A 19,043-nucleotide genomic window follows, 5' to 3' on the forward strand; every position below is an offset into this window, starting at 1 on the left:
ATAAAATACTAAAAAAGCCAAACAATAACATTTTTAAGTTATCTAAGTGACTTATATATGTTTAACCTGAGTAGTGAAAGACAGCGGTGGGTTTGAAAACGATTTGCCGGGAGTCTGGGATTCTCACGGGCTCTAGTTAGCTTTGCCCCCGGCTAACTATCGAGCTAGTGGGGAACAGATATCGGAGCGCTTTTCAAAATATGTGGTGTCTTGATAAACTAAGCAGATATTTGAGGTTTACACATTCTCGCCTGAAAATATGTTAAACATTTATTTTGTGACCCAGAAAGAATAATAAGAGTAATATTAAAACTAACTAGCTGCCGCCATTGTTGGAAACTGAGCAGGGCTGCGCTATGAATTCTGGGACAAAGCTACTTCTTCGTCTTCGGGGTTTAACGGCAGCTGGCATCCTTGTACATGCAGTGCTGCCATCTTCTGTTTCAGTCCGTTATTACACTCTTAAATCCTACTACTTATTCTTGCGTCTTTTGTGATCTTACAAAGCTTCAAACGACGCATCGACTATTAAATCAGTCGTCGACGTAATCGTGACTAGTCGACGTAATCGTGACTAGGCGACAAATCGTGGCAGCCCTACTATCTATCATCAGGCAAAATTTGAAAAATATTTTGAAAACTGGCTGCTAGTCTGGTAACAAACAAACAGAACCAGTTACATACTCCCTCCCTTTGAAGGAGAGATATTTAATACTTTAGTTGAATAAAAAAGTAATTAAAGTAAATTGTAACTCTTCAGGAGCCTGCACACATAATAAAATAGGACTTGAAAAATATTTCCTGCCTGAGATGTTATGAGATGCTAGCTAACACTTGCATTTTTTGCAAAGTATTGTGCTTTTCTGGAGATCTGGCGTTTAGTAGGCAAGCCACTTCTTGCTATTGAATTATCTCCCTCTTTAGGTGTTAAATTGTCATCTGAGACTGACACGCTGCTTTCGCTTTCAGACATGCTTGGGCTTCTGTCATTATTATGCGAGCTGGGGAACATATACCTACGGTGTCACTGTGTCATTGATATTGTGAGAGAATACTTTTTATGATATGGCATAGGAGCTCAAAGAAGTGTTTTAATTTTAGTATCCTGTTATTTAGCATCCTGGCTCTCTTTTTTGTATTCTTTACTGGGGCACTTATTTATCATTGCAGATACTTTACCTGCAATGAGAAGTCAAAACTTCTGTTGTAAAAAGTTTCTGCTACTATCAGGAGTTCTGCACCTCATGTGTTTTTAATCCCACTCGATATTTACGTTTTTAAGCTAAAAGGGGTGTTTTTTTGGTCAGTTTAACTCAAAGTGAAGCTTTAGTGGGTCTCGTCTTCTAATTAACGTAGATCCATGTATGCTGAAGAGAAGGGCTTATTAATATCTAAAGTGCTGGCGGTTAGCCTGCCATTATCTGAGCACGAGAGTATCGCTAAGGAAGTTTTATCTCCTTTCATTCCTAGTTTAGTAAGTGCCAAGGAAATAAGGATGAAACAAAGTTTAGTTTCAGTTCTCTTTCTCACTCTTCACCCACTCTGTTTCCTTTTCTGCAACAGAGCCGTTATTGTTTAACTTTTGAGTTGCAGCACCATATTACTACATGGCTTTTATTGGCTTTGTACAGTTGTAGTGAGAATATCCACCGGCATTATGTAGCTTACTAAATTTAAGATCATGTTTAGTATGACCATGAGCTCTGACAGGCTGGTTTATGGCCTCTTTTCCTATTTTATATTACACACATATAAATTATAATCTAATTCAGTTTAGCTATGTCAGTTGTAGTGCCTGCATGCATGCTGTGGCTGTCCCATGGCTTAGTGGGATACCAGAGTAGGTCAAAACCATTACCATTACCATGTCTGTACCTTAGCATGCTACTCATTTGGTCAAATTATTCAATCACTGTAGTCACTATTTCAGTGTTTTTCTTTTAGAAGTTAAACAGTGTTGCTTTAACATTTTATAGTTGTCCAGACATTTGTGAGCCATGCAGGTAAAATGGGAGCATTAGAGTGGCTGCAAGACAGTACTCTGTTGGATTGTACTTGAAAGCAGAATCTAAAGAGAATAGCCTCCACCCATTAACCATGCCTGTTGTATGGAGTACTGATGTCTTTGCTGAATAGCTGCCAAAAAGTCTGGCAGCTGTTGTCGGTGCTTAAACGGTCCAACAAAACAATGCCTACGATTTTCTGTTCTTTGGGTCATTGTTCTGTATCCCCAAACAAAAATGATTGCTGTAAGTTTTAAGAGGTATTAGAAGATGTTTTGTTTGCAGCTGTAGCGGTGCAGTTTTAAAGAGTTTGTAATTGTACAGTGTGCACCAGTAATGGCAGCAGAACCTATGATTTCTGCAACTGTGAGGGTCAGTGTGACCCCCGTGCAGACGTCTGAGCAGCCTGAAATATGTAACTATGCGGTTACATCACAAATCACTCTGAGACCAAACTGAACAGAATCACACAAAAAATGAATTCATATATCTAAAAAAAATGCATCTGCTGTCCATATACAAATCTGGAGCTGTCTGCATTTGTGCACCATCTTCAGTCTGTGTGAATAAACTTAATAACCAATCCTGTCTGACCCCAGAAATAGAAAAAAAAACAAACAAACAAAAATAATAGCAAAGTCTTTCTGAAGCTTTTAACACAATGGAATGCAGAGACAGTGGCCTTGTTTTAATTCATCTGAGGCAGCGTGCAGTCATGTTTCCCATTAAATTAATTGTAGTGCACCCATGATGTAATTCTGCTACCGTTTACAAGCGTATGAAAATAACTGAATCGTATTAGACTGTTGACGTCACTGTTAATCAGATTGTCTGTCCTCAAAAGTTGTTGTTGTTTATATTTACATGCAGAGGACTGAGTTACAATTTATGGTACTTCTGCCTCTGCTTCCTGTTTAAACCCCATTGAGAGCCAAAGACGATATTCCTCTCTCACATGTGTGTTTGTAACGCATGTGCATGTTGATGTTTGTCTGGGGGTGGGTGTTATTGCTTGTATTCACCCCACTCTTTCTAAAACCACAGTAATCCCCTGGGCCTAAAAGAGGAAATCCCATAAATGAGCCTCAGCCTCCACTTCCTGGGAGCACACTAGCTGTGCCACAGCTTACATTTTGGTCTCTGTGGGCTCTCTCCAGTCAGTTTAAAATGCCTTCAAATAGGCCCCAAAGGCTTATCAATAGACAGTAAAGCAAGAAGTAAGTAAAGCAGCATAAAATCTTCCACAATAAATTTGTAATATGTTGGGTGTTCTTGGCATTTTTAGCTGAGCACAACGGGGCATTGTTGATTTCTGAGTCAGTGGTCAGTTTTAGGCTCAGCTTTCCAGAGAAACACACGCATGCACTGCTCGTTCATGCACACAATTCTCTACTTCTTCCAACATGAGCCCCCCCACACACACACAGTTTGTGAACGGACCGAGTCTGTGGGCCATTATGCCGTTAAACACATTGTTCATCTGTACGCATAATCCCAGCTATTGGCAAGCAAGCAAACAAGCTGTCAGTTTATCCTGAGTTAGGTCTGATCCTTACAGCTTGATGATGATTGGCATGCAGAGAACCTGCACAATTAACCTCCCTATAGTCACCGGGAGTTTGCTAGACAAGAAGCCATTTCTCACTTGTTTAAATCGCCATTTGGCAACAGAGGTAGATTTAAAATTATACAGGATGTGCTAATGTTTTTCCTCTTGGCCAAAAATGGTTTTCACCACAAGCACATCTGGAAAGAAATATATATATAATAAATATAAAACTGTTGTATTCGACTTAAGCGTTTTTTGTGTTCAGTCGTCCATTTTGAGGATTTTAAATGAACATTTAAACGCAACCCTAAAGAAAATATTTGATTAAGTTAATTTTAAATACTTTGTAAAGACTACTTTGCAGACAATGACCGTCTAAAATTCAAAGACGTCCATATTAAGTTAAATAATTAATCCAAGTATACAGCGAATAAAGCACTGATTACCTTAGCTTTCAAACTGTAAGGTGCACTTAAAATCTTTTAATTTTCTCAAAATCGACAGTGCGCCTTATGTATCAATTCTGGTTGTGCTTACTGATCTCGAACCGATTTCATGTGGTACACGGCGCTCAAAAATTTGTCAAAATGTGTTTGCGCGACTTTGGTAAGCTACGAACCCGCGCCGCTTGATGGATTGTTGGAGCATTACGGCTACCGTAGCCATAATGCCGTTCAGGAGCCTCGCGGAGTAACACGTACTGTGATTCAACATAAAGGTGTGTGGACCCCAAAATGGCACGTGTTAAGAGATATGCTTACGAAGCGAGTTTAAAACTCAAGGCTATCAGTCGCGCAATTCAACTTGGGAATAGAGCAGCTTCAAGAGAATTCCGAATTAATGAATCAATGGTACGGAAATGGAGGAAGCAAGAAGATGAACTGCGCCAAGTAGAGGAGACCAGACAGAGTTTCCGAGGGAACAAAGAGAGATGGCCACAATTAGAGGACACGATTGAACAGTGGGTTATTGAACAGAGAACAGCAGGTAGACACGTCTCTACAGCCTCTATTCGACAAAAGGCAACAGCAATAGCACGAGACATGAAGCTCGACGACTTTCAAGGAGGTCCTTCTTGGTGCTTCCGTTTTATGAAAAGGCGTAATTTCTCCATCTCCACAAATACTACTATCTCGCAGCAACTGCCAGAGGATCACGACGAACAGCGGGTCATTTCTCGCGTCTGCTGCAAGAATAAGATCACTGAAAAGAAGATCCAGAAGAATTTGGATTCGCGGAAGAGGAATGAACGGGAAAAGTGAGTGCATTGTTCTGTATTTTATGTGTTACAACTTTTGAGAGTTATTGTGAATGGGTTGAATAAAGTTTGACTTATCTATTTTGTTTCGCTTAATGCCCCTTCTAATCCGGTGCGCTTTATGTATAAAAATATACCCGTTCATTGAAAAATACAGAACGTATTAACTGGCCACTTCATTAGTACACATGTTCAGGGCAAATCTGGCAGCAAATTAGTGAATGTAGGTATGATCAAGGCAAATTGCTTGAGATCAAAATAAACATACACTGGGACTATGTGCACGTTAGCATATGCTACTTCCGGTGCGGGAACTCCTGTGGGGAGCTTTGTTTCCGGTGTCCTATTCGCGCCTTGTTTACGGTCCAAAACAAGTTAAGCAAATGAATGAATCAAGCAGCGATTTACATTTCTATAGATGTCTTGGGCATTTACCCAATATATCTGTAAATGATGTTCATCGACTTTTCGATATTTTTCCCCCGCCTCAGAGCAAAGGAGAAAAGGGATTCAAATGTTATAGTTCTCAGTATCTGTAAACAGTGGTCCCTCGTTTATCGCGGGTGTTATGTTCTAAAAATAACCAGCGATAGGTGAAATCAAGTAGCCAATTTTATTTTTTGACGGTGCAAAAGTTTCGTGGACATCATGGACATACAGTACTGCTCGTCAGAGTCACACTGCTAGCATCGATGCAGCGATTCCGTACTGTACAGGAGAGACGTCAGGGAGGAGATCGTCTGCAGCGATCAGGACGCAGGACACAATGTGACGTAAAAATAAGCATGCAAACTTGCACTACAAAATCCGCGAAAAAGCGAGGTGAAAGGTGAACCGCGTTATAGCGAGGGACCACTGTAATTTTGAAGGTAAGTCACAACATACCCTTCGTAAATACTAATGTATAGAAACCCTTATCAGCAATCATTAATTTTTTCTGTGGCTTTTTCCAGAGGTGGGACCAAGTCATTGTTTTGCAAGTCTCAAGTAAGTCTCAAGTCTTTATCCTCAAGTCTCAAGTAATGTCAGGCAAGTCAGAGTCGAGTCTCAAGTCACTGGTGTAAAAGTCCGAGTCAAGTCACAAGTCTGAAACTTTGAATTTCAAGTCCTTTCGAATCTTTAAAAAAAATATGAAAAAAGCATGTTGCAGTTATATGCTAAATGTAAATATTAGACCATGTAATTTTAAAATCTGTTTTTCTCAACACGTGACAAAATAGTGAACTTAGAAAATATACACAAATTGTGAAATTGCACCTCTTTAAAATGCAGCTCAATTAAACCTAGCTCCAAGAATAATTTTCACCGACAGTTCTGAGATAAGCTGCATGTTATTCTTGGATGCGGTTGTAGGACCGGCTTTAAAATCGCATGACAAAAATATCATACACATTAAAAAAAACTGTATCACCAACGTAGCCTGGACAACATTTGCTAGTTAGATGAAGTCAGCTATCTCATCGTAGCATATTTATATGCATATTTATAATTATACGGTTCTTGGAGTGAGTGCATACACTCATGAAGTTTAGTAACTTCAGGTCACTGCAACAAGCCCAGGTACAGTTTACCGCCGGATGGGTGCAGGACCTTGAAATGTACCGTGTAGAACGAAAGACCATCGTACCTATCATAAGTTTACCAGTCTCACAAATTGTCTTCATAAATACACATTCCTTAACCGTTTATTAATAGGACCTTTGAGCTCAACGGTAATTAATTAGTAGTGGAAATAATTTCTGGTACGCGTTACAGAAATGTAGCAGTGACAATAATACTGTATGCTGTAATCGTACTGGGCAATTAGTGATACAAAAAACCTGTTTTATCCTGTGAATAAAAGTATATGTTTTTGTCAATGTACCATGGTAATAACAGAAGCGAAACGCAATATTGTGTCAGGACAATTCACTATTTATGCACAATAAATAAAGGAGCATAGTGCAACAATTTCTGTTCAGCGCCAGACTTGCTTGTAACCTATATCACCAATTATGTTATGAAAATGACGTATTAACTACTAAAAAACACTGACCTTCGTGTAAATGCTTGGAGCAGACTAACCTGTGAGCTGGAGTGTTCTGGGACGTTATATTTGATCTTTGAATGGCTGCAATCCAGGCCACCCGTCGCCTCTTTGTTACTTCGGAAACATGGCTCGAACAATTTCTCTTCAACGACGTAATCCGATAACAACCGATCTCTTTACCTGTCGGCTTCCCGTGGCTGTCATGCGACCGGCTATTGCAGTTAATAATACAACAGCTTCTTGACATTTTTGTGTTTCTTTTTATCGCTGTGTGACTGATTTCAATTGAAAGCCTGCTTGCGCTAGTACCTCTTGCCACGAGTTCCCAGAATCCTTTGCGGTTTACCCCTGAATGACGTCACATTTTCAATCTCTATATAATATGCATGTTAAATTTTATATTTGGGGTGAAATATCAAGTCTTTTCAAGTAAACCGGTTCAAGTCCAATTCAAGTCCCAGGTCATTGGTGTAAAAGTCCAAGTCAAGTCACAAGTCTTAGAACATTTTTTCAAGTCAAGTCTAAAGTCATAAAATTAATGACTCGAGTCTGACTCGAGTCCAAGTCATGTGACTCGAGTCCACACCTCTGGCTTTTTCTCACGGTTTGTTAACATGCTGTGCGGGTCTGCACTTGACTAGCTGATATCGAGATAACGGGAAACATCTAGTTTGACTATTCTTCACCTGTAGTTTGAATGCTGAACATTTGCCTGTTTAAATCATAAGACCAGTTACTATACAGAGATGTGCTTCTGAATGTGGACGATGTGTCTTCTGCATGCAGTAATGCAGTTCTGCTTGTGTTGAGTGATGAAAAAAACTGATCAATCTAAACTCTTTAAACGTCAAAATTGATCATTAGATTTTTTTTATGACACAACAGTGGTGAGTGTTTCCACCTTCTGCTCTTCTGCTCTCGGTCTGATTGACCGCAAAGTAAAGCTACCGGAAATGTACAACCCCACATCCGGTCTCAAACCAGGAAGTTAGCATTTTCTCGTGCATGAGGTCTATTAGCTCAAGAGTAGTGTTTAGAGAGCTTCATGGAATGGTTTCAGTGGCTGAGCACTTGCGTTACCTTACATCCCCAAATGAGATGCAGTGGTTTAAAGTGTGCCGCCACTGGACTGCTGATTTGTCACTCTCTAGAGTGATGTATCACACTTCTTCAGCTGGCTAGCTGATGGACAGATTTGGTTTGGTAGTTGCCAGGTGAACGGTACTTGTCTGACTGCATTTCAGACAAGTGTAGTTTGGTGGAGGGGGAATATGGTGTAGGTTTCTTCTTCAAGAGTTGGCGTTTGAAGCAGGAACTCTCAATGTTTCAGCATACCGAGCAATTTTGGACAATTTCATTCTCCCAACTTTGTGGCAAGAGTTTGGGAATGGTGTCTTCCTGTTCCAACATGACTGCATACCAGTTTACAAACCAAGGTCCAAAATACATGGATGAGTAAGTTTTGTGTGGAAGAACTTGACTGGCCTGCACAGGGTCCTGAACTCAACGCGATAGAAGACCTTTGGGATGAATTAGAGCGGAGATTACGAGCCAGGCCTTCTCGCCCAACATCATTGTCTGACCTCACAATTGCGCTTCTGGAAGAATGGTCAAAAATCCCCATAAACACACTCCTACACCTTTGTACCAACTTGGATTGGTTGTGGTTGAGGCACCACAGCCTACAGGAGTATCAGTGCTGACCATCCCTTTATGACCACAGTATATCCGTCATCCTCCACCAATATAGCGCGCCATGTCATAAAATTCACATCATTTTAAACTGGTTTATTGATCATGACCATGAGTTTACAGTTGAAGTTGGCTGCATAAAATATTGCAGGGAAGTCAACCATCACGGTCCTGACGGACATGGGCATTCAAGGCAAGCTCAGTGGCAAGTTCTTAAAGCTCTGACTAGCACTGCAGAACAGGCTAGTCGTTGACTTTGAATCAACATTAGAGACACTATTTCAACTAAAGTAAAAGCGGTAACTGCAGCAATAAGGTAAATTAAGGGAGGTAATGCAGAGGGACACACACCCGAGATGGCAGATGTCGCTGGTAACACTTAGCTCCACATTCATACCATGAATGTGGCTAACAAATCTGCAGCATCTGTGTGACGCTATCATGTCAATACGGACCAAAATCTCTGAGGAATGTTTCCAGCCGCTTGTTGAAACTGTGCCATGAAGAATTAAAACAGTTCTGAAGGCAAAAGCAGTTCTAATCCAGCACAACTGAGATTTATCTAATGAAGTGGCTGATGAGAGTATGTCAAAGGGTAAAATCTGCAAAGTGCTTTGAGTGGTGAGTAGCAAAAGAAAAGTGCTATATAAATGCCAGTCTATTCCATCTCATGAATCAGTGTGTGCTTGTGTCTATTCCAAAAATGTGGTCCTGGAAACTTCTCGTACCTGGAACTAACACAAAGACGGGTTTAAGAATTTTGGTAGATGTTTATCACCTTGTGAGGTAGCTGGATTCTCCTCAGAATCGTGATAATGAGCAAACCTTTTTTGCCAAATTTCCAGCTTTGCGCTTGTAGCCCAACCACAGTTGGCTTGAAAAGGTCAGTGTCTTGCGAGGATCTATTGGACGTGTTTAAGATGCGACAAAGTGTTTATATTGCTTGGTAAAATAAATGTAGTTTAATAAAGTATTCTGATTCTGATTGATTCTGTTTTATTTAGCCTAATCCTGCCATAACTATGAATTTTGCTTTTGTCTGCTGTTGCTGACTGTAGCAAAAGGTGGAGTGCTTCCCAGAAACTGTGCTGTGTTGATAGATGACTAAAGCTCAGTCCAACCACACTAGTTTTCTTGTTTTGTTAAGTGTATGACTTGGTTAAATGAGCCCAGAGAATATAATAAAGCTGCTGTAGAGAGTAATGGACATTTTCTTTTCTGAAAACAACACGTCAAGTGGAGGTCTTCTGAAAATATCTGAAAAGTATAATGTGTAATTTGTCAGTCACACATGAGCTCTTGGAAATAAAACAGTCCAGTTGTTAAGTGGTAAGAGGTTATTCCAATTGCAGTTCCAAGGTTGCTGAATTGAATTGATTTTCTGTGCAGATGTGCCACGAGATCATGGTGGTAAGAATCTATTATGATCCTTCTCTCAAATCACCAGTCAGAAAGATGTTGTGGGCAAATGTCTCCTATAGAAATGCTTCTCTGAAAAGCTACAATATATGAATAGATTTGATTTTAAATTAGTAGACCTGTGGTGTCACAAGGACATCATAAATTACAAAAACTGCACAATTTGTGACTACTGTATTTTCTCCCTGGACACAAAGACGGTTAAATTCACATGTAAAGAAAAAAGTAGAATTAAGATTTTCTGCAACAAAAAAGAATGTGAATTGTGCAGTATTATCCGTATTTGACTTTCAGTATTCGGAGGTTCATGTAGACTTTAGATCTGCGCGTTCTTTCATAGGAATAGTTTTATTTGTTATCAGTGGAGCAGTCTGTGACTTAACCCATTGTGCTTTGAAATACTTGGAGTGCTTGTCCATCAGCTTGTACCAAAAACATGGCTGCATATTCCATCTTTTCTTTCCTCTGGGGATTCTACGTTTTTCTCAAAGGTACATCACAACTGTGATTATTTTAAGTTTAAGATTTCAAGTGAAGACCTTTTCTGTTTGTATAGAGAAGTTTCCCATTTTAATTTAACCTATGGGTTTATATTGTAGTTGTACGTTAACTGCTCACTTCACAAGCACTATATTCAGTATTTGTAGTAGCTTACATACAGCATTGAGACAAATTGGGTTATATAACTGTTACAAAGATTCCATGCTCTTAATCTGTCTCTCCTCAGCTACCCAGAGAATGGTGTGGTGGAAATGCGACCGGTGGATGTGCGACCACGTGCCAGGACACTGCTGCGGTGGGACCAGCTTGAGGTGGGCATGCATGTGATGGTCAACTACAACATGGAGACACCAGATGAAAGGGGCTTCTGGTTCGACGCAGAGATTGTGTCCCTCAAGCAAACCTCCCGCACTAATAAAGAGCTCAGAGTCAATATCCTCCTCGGGTGAGCATCTTCCTTCAAGATTTCAGGGTGATGCTTTCAGGTGTGAAGGCATTAGTGCTAGTTTTATTTTCTTTATCAGAATATCAGTTTGGCAAATCTTGTGTTTTTTCTCTCTCTCTCTCTTTTTTTTTTTTTTTTCCTTTCCATGTCACATGCTCTCCATTTAGGGGTCCTGGAGATGTGATTGGGGATTGTAAAATTCACTTTCTGGATGAAATCTACCAAGTTGAGAAACCAGGAGCTCGTGCACTATCGGCTGCAGACGGACAGTTTAAACGTATGAACGAGCTCAATCCTGAGCACTGAAAATAATACCAAACTTGCCGTTAATAGTTTGCGCACCAGTATTCAGAAGGCATACATTTGTTCCCAAAGTTAACAAATTAAAAAAAGCTGAGGAATTAGTTAGAAAAAAGAAGAAATAAAAACATTTTCTATAGTGGGTCTTTATTCTTAGTCAACATGTTTTGTTTTTTTTTCCTCACAACATGAAAAATGTTTGTAGAGCCACTGTATCACCAACAGTTATTAGTGTCAGTCAGAAGAAAAAAAGGAAGACTGATGTTAAATTATTGTTATTTTGCTAAAAAGCCTGAAAACCAACCAAGTTGTCAGCCACTGTTTTTTGAGTTTAGATGTGCTGTTGCTAGTTTCCTCAGGTCTAGAGATTGCCTACCAACCACCAGTCACCATGGAAGAGTATCCCCCAACTGGTTGCAAGTGGTTGTTAGGTGAAATCGGTCACAAAGAAGATTACAGTATGTCAATGAAAACATCTTTGCCATCGCTTTGATTGCCAGCAGTTTGCCACGGTTGCCTGTAATTTGTCTGGAATGCGCCAACTTGTCTGCAGACATTTGCCAACTACTCTGTAAGCAGTAGTGAAACTTTGAAGAGTGCAACACAGCTCAAAGTAAAAGTTGTGCCTTTTAGAACTCGGTTTCAGTGGTAATGAGCCATTTTTTACCTTGAAAGGGAACATTCTGTGTTCCTGGTTTGTTGCACTTTTTTTCAGGTTTCACGCACAGTGGTCAGTTAGCAAGTGTTTGCAGACAGCCTCTGTGCAGAAGCCTCTTTGTGACCGATTTCACCCACCGACAGTTAGTAAACTCTTACCAGCCAGCCAAGGAATACATACATATTTTTCGACCAGAGGTTGCCAGGTGGTTGCTGACTGTGTGATTGATGCCCAACTCGTCTTATAACAGTGCACCCCATCTTTCTTGTTTTCAGTCTGCTTCAATAGCACAGTTGGCATAAAAAAACGTCCCAGAAAACAAATTCTCGTTTGGGAAATGAGCAGATATCAAGCTGAAACACTAATAGCTGTTATTCAAAATAAATGAATGTATTATTGATTTGAACATGTGACAAATACACATTATAGATAGGTTACTTGAACAAAATGAAGTCTGACAACTTAAGAGTAAATTATGTCTGTGTGTGGATTGACCTAGCATTTGTAATATTAAATAAAAACAGTTGGGAATAAGTTGCCCTAATAACCATAATGCAGAAAATCATGTGTCTCATGCTTAACATGTCCCCTTGCAGTGCTCCTACAAAACCTACGCCTGCCAATCCTTTGTCGTTATGTAGTGCAGGAATACCATGATATTATCATTCTGTTCATACATGTGTTTGCATTTATGAATGCTGCAGGAAAGAGTGGTCCGGAGTGTAAGCACTGCAAGGCCGACCCTGACGCAGAGTGCCGTTTCTGCTCCTGCTGCGTGTGCGGGGGGAAGCAGGACGCTCACATGCAGCTGCTGTGTGATGAGTGCAACATGGCGTTCCACATCTACTGCCTCAACCCACCGCTGGCCACCATCCCAGATGACGAGGACTGGTGAGAGAGAGCGCCACTCGACATTTTGCTGCGAGATTTTGAGCCTCGCAGTCATTTAACCAGGAAAAAAGGCTGATGAGTGCTGTTTAAATGTGGGCTGAAATGTATTAGTGTAGTAATTAAGCGGTGATTGAGGGTAAAATCAATATATAGTAATGAAACCATGCGCTCACAGGTGGGAGTTAATCTAATCTTTGAAAGACTTTCTGCCAAACAGATCTCCACGCCTTCTTGGCATCATTTTCTAAAACGGCGCAAAGCTTCATTATCTTGCGTTCTGGGTTCTGTCTGTTTCTCCCACAGTATTGCAACGAAGTCAGAGAGATTATTGGAAAAACAGTTCAGGTACTGATTGTATCTGGTGCGGAGAGAAGATAATACTAATGGCTTTGAAAATAAACATTTTTAATTTTTTGTCAGTGTGGGAATTTAGAAAAAAGCTTAAGAAAGATTAAATCATGGAAATTCTTAATAATTAAGGTTTACAAAGAGCTCTGGTAAGGCATGCTTTGAGAACAGCTCGGCCTGCTTTTCTGTTGTTCTTTGTATAAGTAAACGACAATAAAACAAGACCCCTTCATCTATCGTTTTTAACTTTTTGATGCATTTTCGTAACGTCCACAAAAATTTCATTCTTTTACGTTATGTTTCCTAAACCTAAAAAAAACTTGTAGCTCAGGGATGTCAAACGCATTTTACATTATGGGCCACATACAGTTCACTTGGATGTTTGTAGGTCAGATCAGTGATTAGATCAGATCCCTGAGATACCACAATATAAGAAAGAAAAGTGCAATTTCAACAATATATCTGTTTTTATACATGATAAAGAAATGCTGCTTTAGTTAATGAAAGAAATGTCAGTACGACTCTTGTGCTTAAATTTTAAGAAATAAAATATGTAAATAATTTTATAACTGGAAAAAGATCTGGTAACCATTGCTTATTGACCGTCCTGTAGTTATGAAACATGAACTTTGTGTTAAATAACAGAAAATGTCCCCTTTTTTGTGTGTGTGGACCCATTGTTTAAAAACACAACAAAACAAAAAAATCAGAATTTTTTTCATTATTAGCACCTTTTTTTTTTTTTTTTTTTTAAATTTTACATGACTGTCAAATTCTGTTCATATAATTCAGGGCTCTCTCTCTCATTTTAGATCCCGGGGAGCATAAAGGCTAATTTGATCTTAAATTGGCTGGGCCACTAAATCTATGGGATTAAAGTCCTAAAAAAAACCCACCCCAATATTGTTGCTTTTTCTTTTAGTGTAAAACTGTTCAAGGAAATTTTGTTCGCATATCACGAACTACTTATGTCTGTTTTTTTTCTTCTCTACATTACAAAGCAGTGCTGCTGTTGTAAATCAAAGAAACCCATTAGTACTGCTTCTTGGGCTCACACTTTGAGAAATTAAGTGCTGGCAGCTCATTATCCAGACATTTTCTTATAATTAGAAAACAGAAATTATGTTGTTTTTATTTTTTCTGTAGGAGGAAGACATACTAACAGTACATTAAAAAAAAAACACCTTGTTTTAAGTCAGATAATCAGCCAATAGTAGCTATTTGTGGATATATTGGTATTAATATTTACAGCAGCTGATCAATTATAATTTTATAAGTAAAGAAGAGGCGGGACAGATATTCTTTAACTGTGTTGTAAGTGTTGATGATGCATACTTTCCTCATCAGAGGGCACAGTTTCCATGTTGGCAACACTTGTTGAAGCTGATCAAAGCAGAGTTGGGCAGAACGTGAATGTGTAAGCCACGCATATATCATAAAATAATATCAATGACAAATGTTATGAAAATCTAATTAAGTTTTGCGTGTCTGAAAGACAAAAATATCGGCGGATATATCACAATTTTAAAATCCCCAAATATTGGTGTTGCTATCAGTCTTAAAAATCCCATATATGTTAAGTTGTAACATTGTTGCTGCAGTTTTTTGATTTTACAAAGCCAGAGTAGAGGCATTTGTAGGCTGGCCTAAAATTTTAGGAAGCACTGACGGAAATTGTTTCCTTCTTATTTTGCCAGGTACTGTCCAACCTGTAAGAATGACACCAGTGAGGTTGTCAAGGCAGGCGAGAAGCTTAAAGCCAGCAAGAAGAAAGCCAAAATGCCTTCTGCAACCACCGAGAGTCAAAGAGACTGGGGAAAGGTGAGACCCAAGGGCACCCTAAAGCACACATACAGCAAAGGTGGACTGACAGCTGCTCTGTAAGAATGAAAGTGAATTTCAATAGAAAGCTGGAGGGAAGAGTTCATATTGTCCTGAAGAAGCAAAGGCCATGTAGACAAATACAAATAAAACAATAACAAAGCAGGGGGTTTTTTTCTCGAAGGGCTTTTCTCTGTTTTATTATCAAAACACTAAAAAGTGCTTCACTCCATCATATTGGCTATGAGAGACAGAAGAGGCGTTTTACATCTCAAAACCTGAATAACCAGATCACTGAAGGAACTAACTGTAGAGGCTAAGCCTACGCTTGAAGCCACTGAGGTGGTCGTTAACGGGGGTGACGCGATGTCACTGGTATGCATGAATTAAGTTCACAGTCCAATAAATCCAGCAGTATGTATCTTGTCCTTTTTGGTCTTTATTCTGTATCGACTTAGCATAACAGCGCAACGGTCACAAACTGTTTGCCTTCTCAATGACACACCTGACGCCGATTACGTGCGTCTACCTTAAATACCTTTACATTACATAATCAAAACAGAAAAAGGTGACCTCTAGTGACCACATAAGGTATTAACCCAAGAATGGCTCCTACACTAACGGTGAACATTTATGCTTCCAGTGTAGTACATTTTATAATGGAAACAGTATATTTACATAGAAATGTTCATAATGTTTTAACATGACTTACTTTACTTTAATGTTTGTTTCCTTACAGTTCATTTCTGTTGTGAGTTTGATAGTTTGTTTAGTCTTTGAAGTCTGAAAAAAAATTAGTTTTAGTTTAGTAGCTTCGGTGTTAGCTTAAATTTTTTATTCATTATTATAATAGCTGTGATCTTTGTCATAAGTGAGATAGAAGAAATTAACAAAGCAAAACACTTTAGACACTCTGAGTTTCTGTAAGCATGTGCATGAAAGTCTCACCAGACAGGCCATGAGGTCTGCGGCGCTCCAGACTAAAATTAAATATATTTACAGTATAGTTTTATGTTGTTTTACATAGTTTTGTGCAGTAGCTTTCACGTTTTTAAGGTGAAGGTTTTATTTTTGTTTTAGTGAGACACAATTGTTTTTTTTCTTCACACCGTTTCAGTTTACTCAATGACCTTACGACAAACTGCTATAAGAAGAAAGCTAAGGCCATGCAAGCAAACATCGTTGTATTTCATTCACTTAATCCAAGCTGCCTTTTCTTCAGTTTACTTTTTACATGTTTGCTGTCAGTTATTGTCTGTTGTGTATGTTGCATTATGTTTGATCAGAGACAAAGTAGCTTGTTTCAAATTAAGTTTTCACGTAACAGACATACTCCATTTATAAGGTTTTATTGAACGTCTCATACATGTGGCTCCATAGTGTTGTGGTTAACACAATCACCTTACACACCAAAGATTCCTGGTTTGAGACACACACATAGCCTCAGTGGGGCTCACAAGCTAGCTTACACAGTGCTGTTCCTACGCCCGGATAAATGGGAGCATTTCATCGGGAAGAACATCCGGTGTAAAACCTGTGCCAAATCAAACATGCAGATCCATCTGCTGGGGGAGACCCCTTGGGATAAAAGGGAGCAGCCAAAAGTAGCCTTTTAATAAGCAGTAGATATAATGTATTATAAGTTAAGCATTTATTAAGCTTTATGCCGCCATCCCAAAGTGACTTTATAAATTCAGTCTTTCAGTCACAATATACTGATTTTGTCTCTAATATTGAATTTAAAATTTATTGTCATGTCAAAAACAGGCAGATGATAATACTGTAAATGGCCAAGCGGTCTAAACAGACATGATTGGTTTCACTTGAAAGTTTATCACAGCTTTTTCACTATTAGCAACAACTACACTGCAGCGTGGTTACACACTTTACAGCTGAGAAAATAAAGGTTACTGCTGCTAAAGGCATTAATTTTTATGCTACTGTGGTTACTCCTCTCGTACACCAAAAGACTCGCATTCCACACCAAACCCGCTGAGTTGGGGTGAGTCACTGATGCAACAATAGTCACACTCTTCAAAGATGGGGACCGGGTCTGCCACCACTCACGGACGGTCAGCTACCGTCTTCAAAGCAACTTCGGTGCAAAGCAGCAATGAAACGACAATAACATGGTGTCAGGCAATTTTGAATGGGGTTAAATTGCACGCAATCTGTTTGTGGTAATGTGATTAGTAACTGAGAGAAACTGGTGAAAATTTCAAGTCTGTTACTGTCAACATACACAGAACTGTGCATTAAGCAGAAATTCACATTCATTATTTACAATCTGAGACTCTCAGACTGTGTGTTGGCAGTCTGTCTTTGTGTAGAAATGACAATTACTTGTAAACCTTCGCAGATCTGTGTGAGAGTGATTTTAGTCAATCCAACAGAATAGAAATTCAATCCAATCACGGAGCAGTCACTGACTTTTTAGTAGTGGCAAGGAGTAGAGCAGGGCGATATGGCCAAAAATATTTATCACGATATATATTTGAAAATTTGCGATAACGATATAACCGACGATATAATTGATGCGAGACAAAATACAACTCCACAACATTACTAGCGCAAAAAGACAACCTTCCATTTATTTTCACTTAAACAAGAAGCTGGTTTTTATGTACATTAAAGCTTTATAAAAATGTAACAGTGCAAATGCAAATTCCTTGCTGAAAGTTTAACCAAAAGGCATTTCCAGTAGAAATGGGCTGACATATCCTGAGCATAACCATGTATAATATCCACTGAAGTTAAAAAGAGGTGCTTTGCAACATTAAACTGTAGTGTGCAGTACTATTTTTCGGACCATAAGGTGCACGGGATTATAAGGCACATTAAGCGAAACAAAGCAGTCAGATAAATCAAACTTTATTAAACTCATTCTTCTTGCTTCCTCCACTTCTGTACCATTGATTCATTAATGTTGAATTCTCTGGCAGCTGCTCTATTCCCATGTTGTTGCAGTATATTAATGACTAACCTCGTATTGTGGATGGATTATCTCAGTTGTTCTCCTGACTGAAGTTTGGTCCGTTTACAGCATCCTGCCATGCGATTGCATTTGTTTCTAACCATGAAGAACCTTCACGTTAACTTTTATAAGTGGAAAAGTGTTAGTGTTCGTCCTCCAGCTTCACTGTTTATGTTATGCTAACATAGCTGTGTCGCTAGCAATCACGTAGCACATCATTATATACCAGCTAGCCCAACTTCAGTAACCCTACAAACGTCACTGCTGTTTAGTTTCCTGTCTTCATTTATGTTGGAAGTGATAGCAGAGCTGTACGTTTGAATTTTTTCAGAAATCTCTCAGTCAGAACATGCAATATCATGCTTGGGTAACTAGCGAAACTAGCGAGATAACTTCCGCTAGCTTCCTGCTAACTTCTAACTCCGTTAAATGTAATAACTTTTGTTTTCATGGATGCCTGGAAGTTAAACTTTATAATTACACCTGGTAAAGCAGCAATGCTGATCGTTTTATTAAAGATGAAAGAATTTAGACAGTTTTTAACTCTAAGTGATGCTGCAGTGTTGTTTGACCTGAAGTATACGGAGTTTAGGACCCAGATTACTCCCAGATTTAAGAGCATCTTAGTCCGACAAATACGACAATAACAACGGCCGCTTGCATGTTCTGCAAAAAAATGTGCTTTGTTGTGTATCTGACGGACAAACACCAAACCAGTTCCACATCACGGAAGTTGCACCATTTTTACAAACCAATTCTGGTTCATCTGTTTCACTCAACAATCGGCCATGTGTGTATGAAAACAAAGGCACTGCGCATGCGCGTTTTACTCCCATTCTATCGCGATATTTCATTTTCCTATCGTTGCCTAACATTATACCGGTATTACCGTGAACGGTATAATATGGCCCAGCCCTAGCAAGGAGGTCTTATTTCTACTCTGGTGTGACGGAGCACAGGTGCAGATACGCTGTGGTTACCTTACAGACGGTGAACTGTTGAACGTTTAATCCTCAATCCTAATCAACGATCTGTTTGTTTTTTGCCGCTGCTCCTCCACACTCTGTGATTTACCGGCGCTCTGAGCTAACGCTAGCTGTTGTTTGGCTGGTCTGATGAGTCACTGCAGTTTGGTGCACTGCATATATCAGCGAC

General features: G+C 39.3%; 1 protein-coding gene across 4 annotated transcripts in view; it reads left to right on the forward strand.

Moving 5' to 3' along the window:
* uhrf2 (ubiquitin like with PHD and ring finger domains 2) overlaps positions 1–19,043 on the forward strand; it is a 51,365-nt gene that overhangs the window by 23,189 nt on the left and 9,133 nt on the right. For 3 of the 4 annotated variants that reach the window (XM_086300764.1, XM_086300763.1, XM_086300762.1), the window contains exons 4-7: positions 10,678–10,896; positions 11,064–11,173; positions 12,559–12,745; positions 14,791–14,914. In XM_086300764.1, the coding sequence (XP_086156890.1) occupies positions 10,678–10,896; positions 11,064–11,173; positions 12,559–12,745; positions 14,791–14,914 (640 nt within the window). Of the gene's footprint in view, positions 1–4,238; positions 4,811–10,677; positions 10,897–11,063; positions 11,174–12,558; positions 12,746–14,790; positions 14,915–19,043 lie in introns of those variants that run through there. The other variant, XM_086300766.1, reaches the window with a different exon arrangement.

This window comes from Aulonocara sp. 'chitande type north' Nkhata Bay, linkage group LG7 (genome assembly GCF_057382095.1).
Source record: "Aulonocara sp. 'chitande type north' Nkhata Bay isolate Kocher_YH1m ecotype deep benthic linkage group LG7, A_spYH_male_GT1.1, whole genome shotgun sequence".
Lineage (NCBI taxonomy): Eukaryota > Metazoa > Chordata > Actinopteri > Cichliformes > Cichlidae > Aulonocara > Aulonocara sp. 'chitande type north' Nkhata Bay.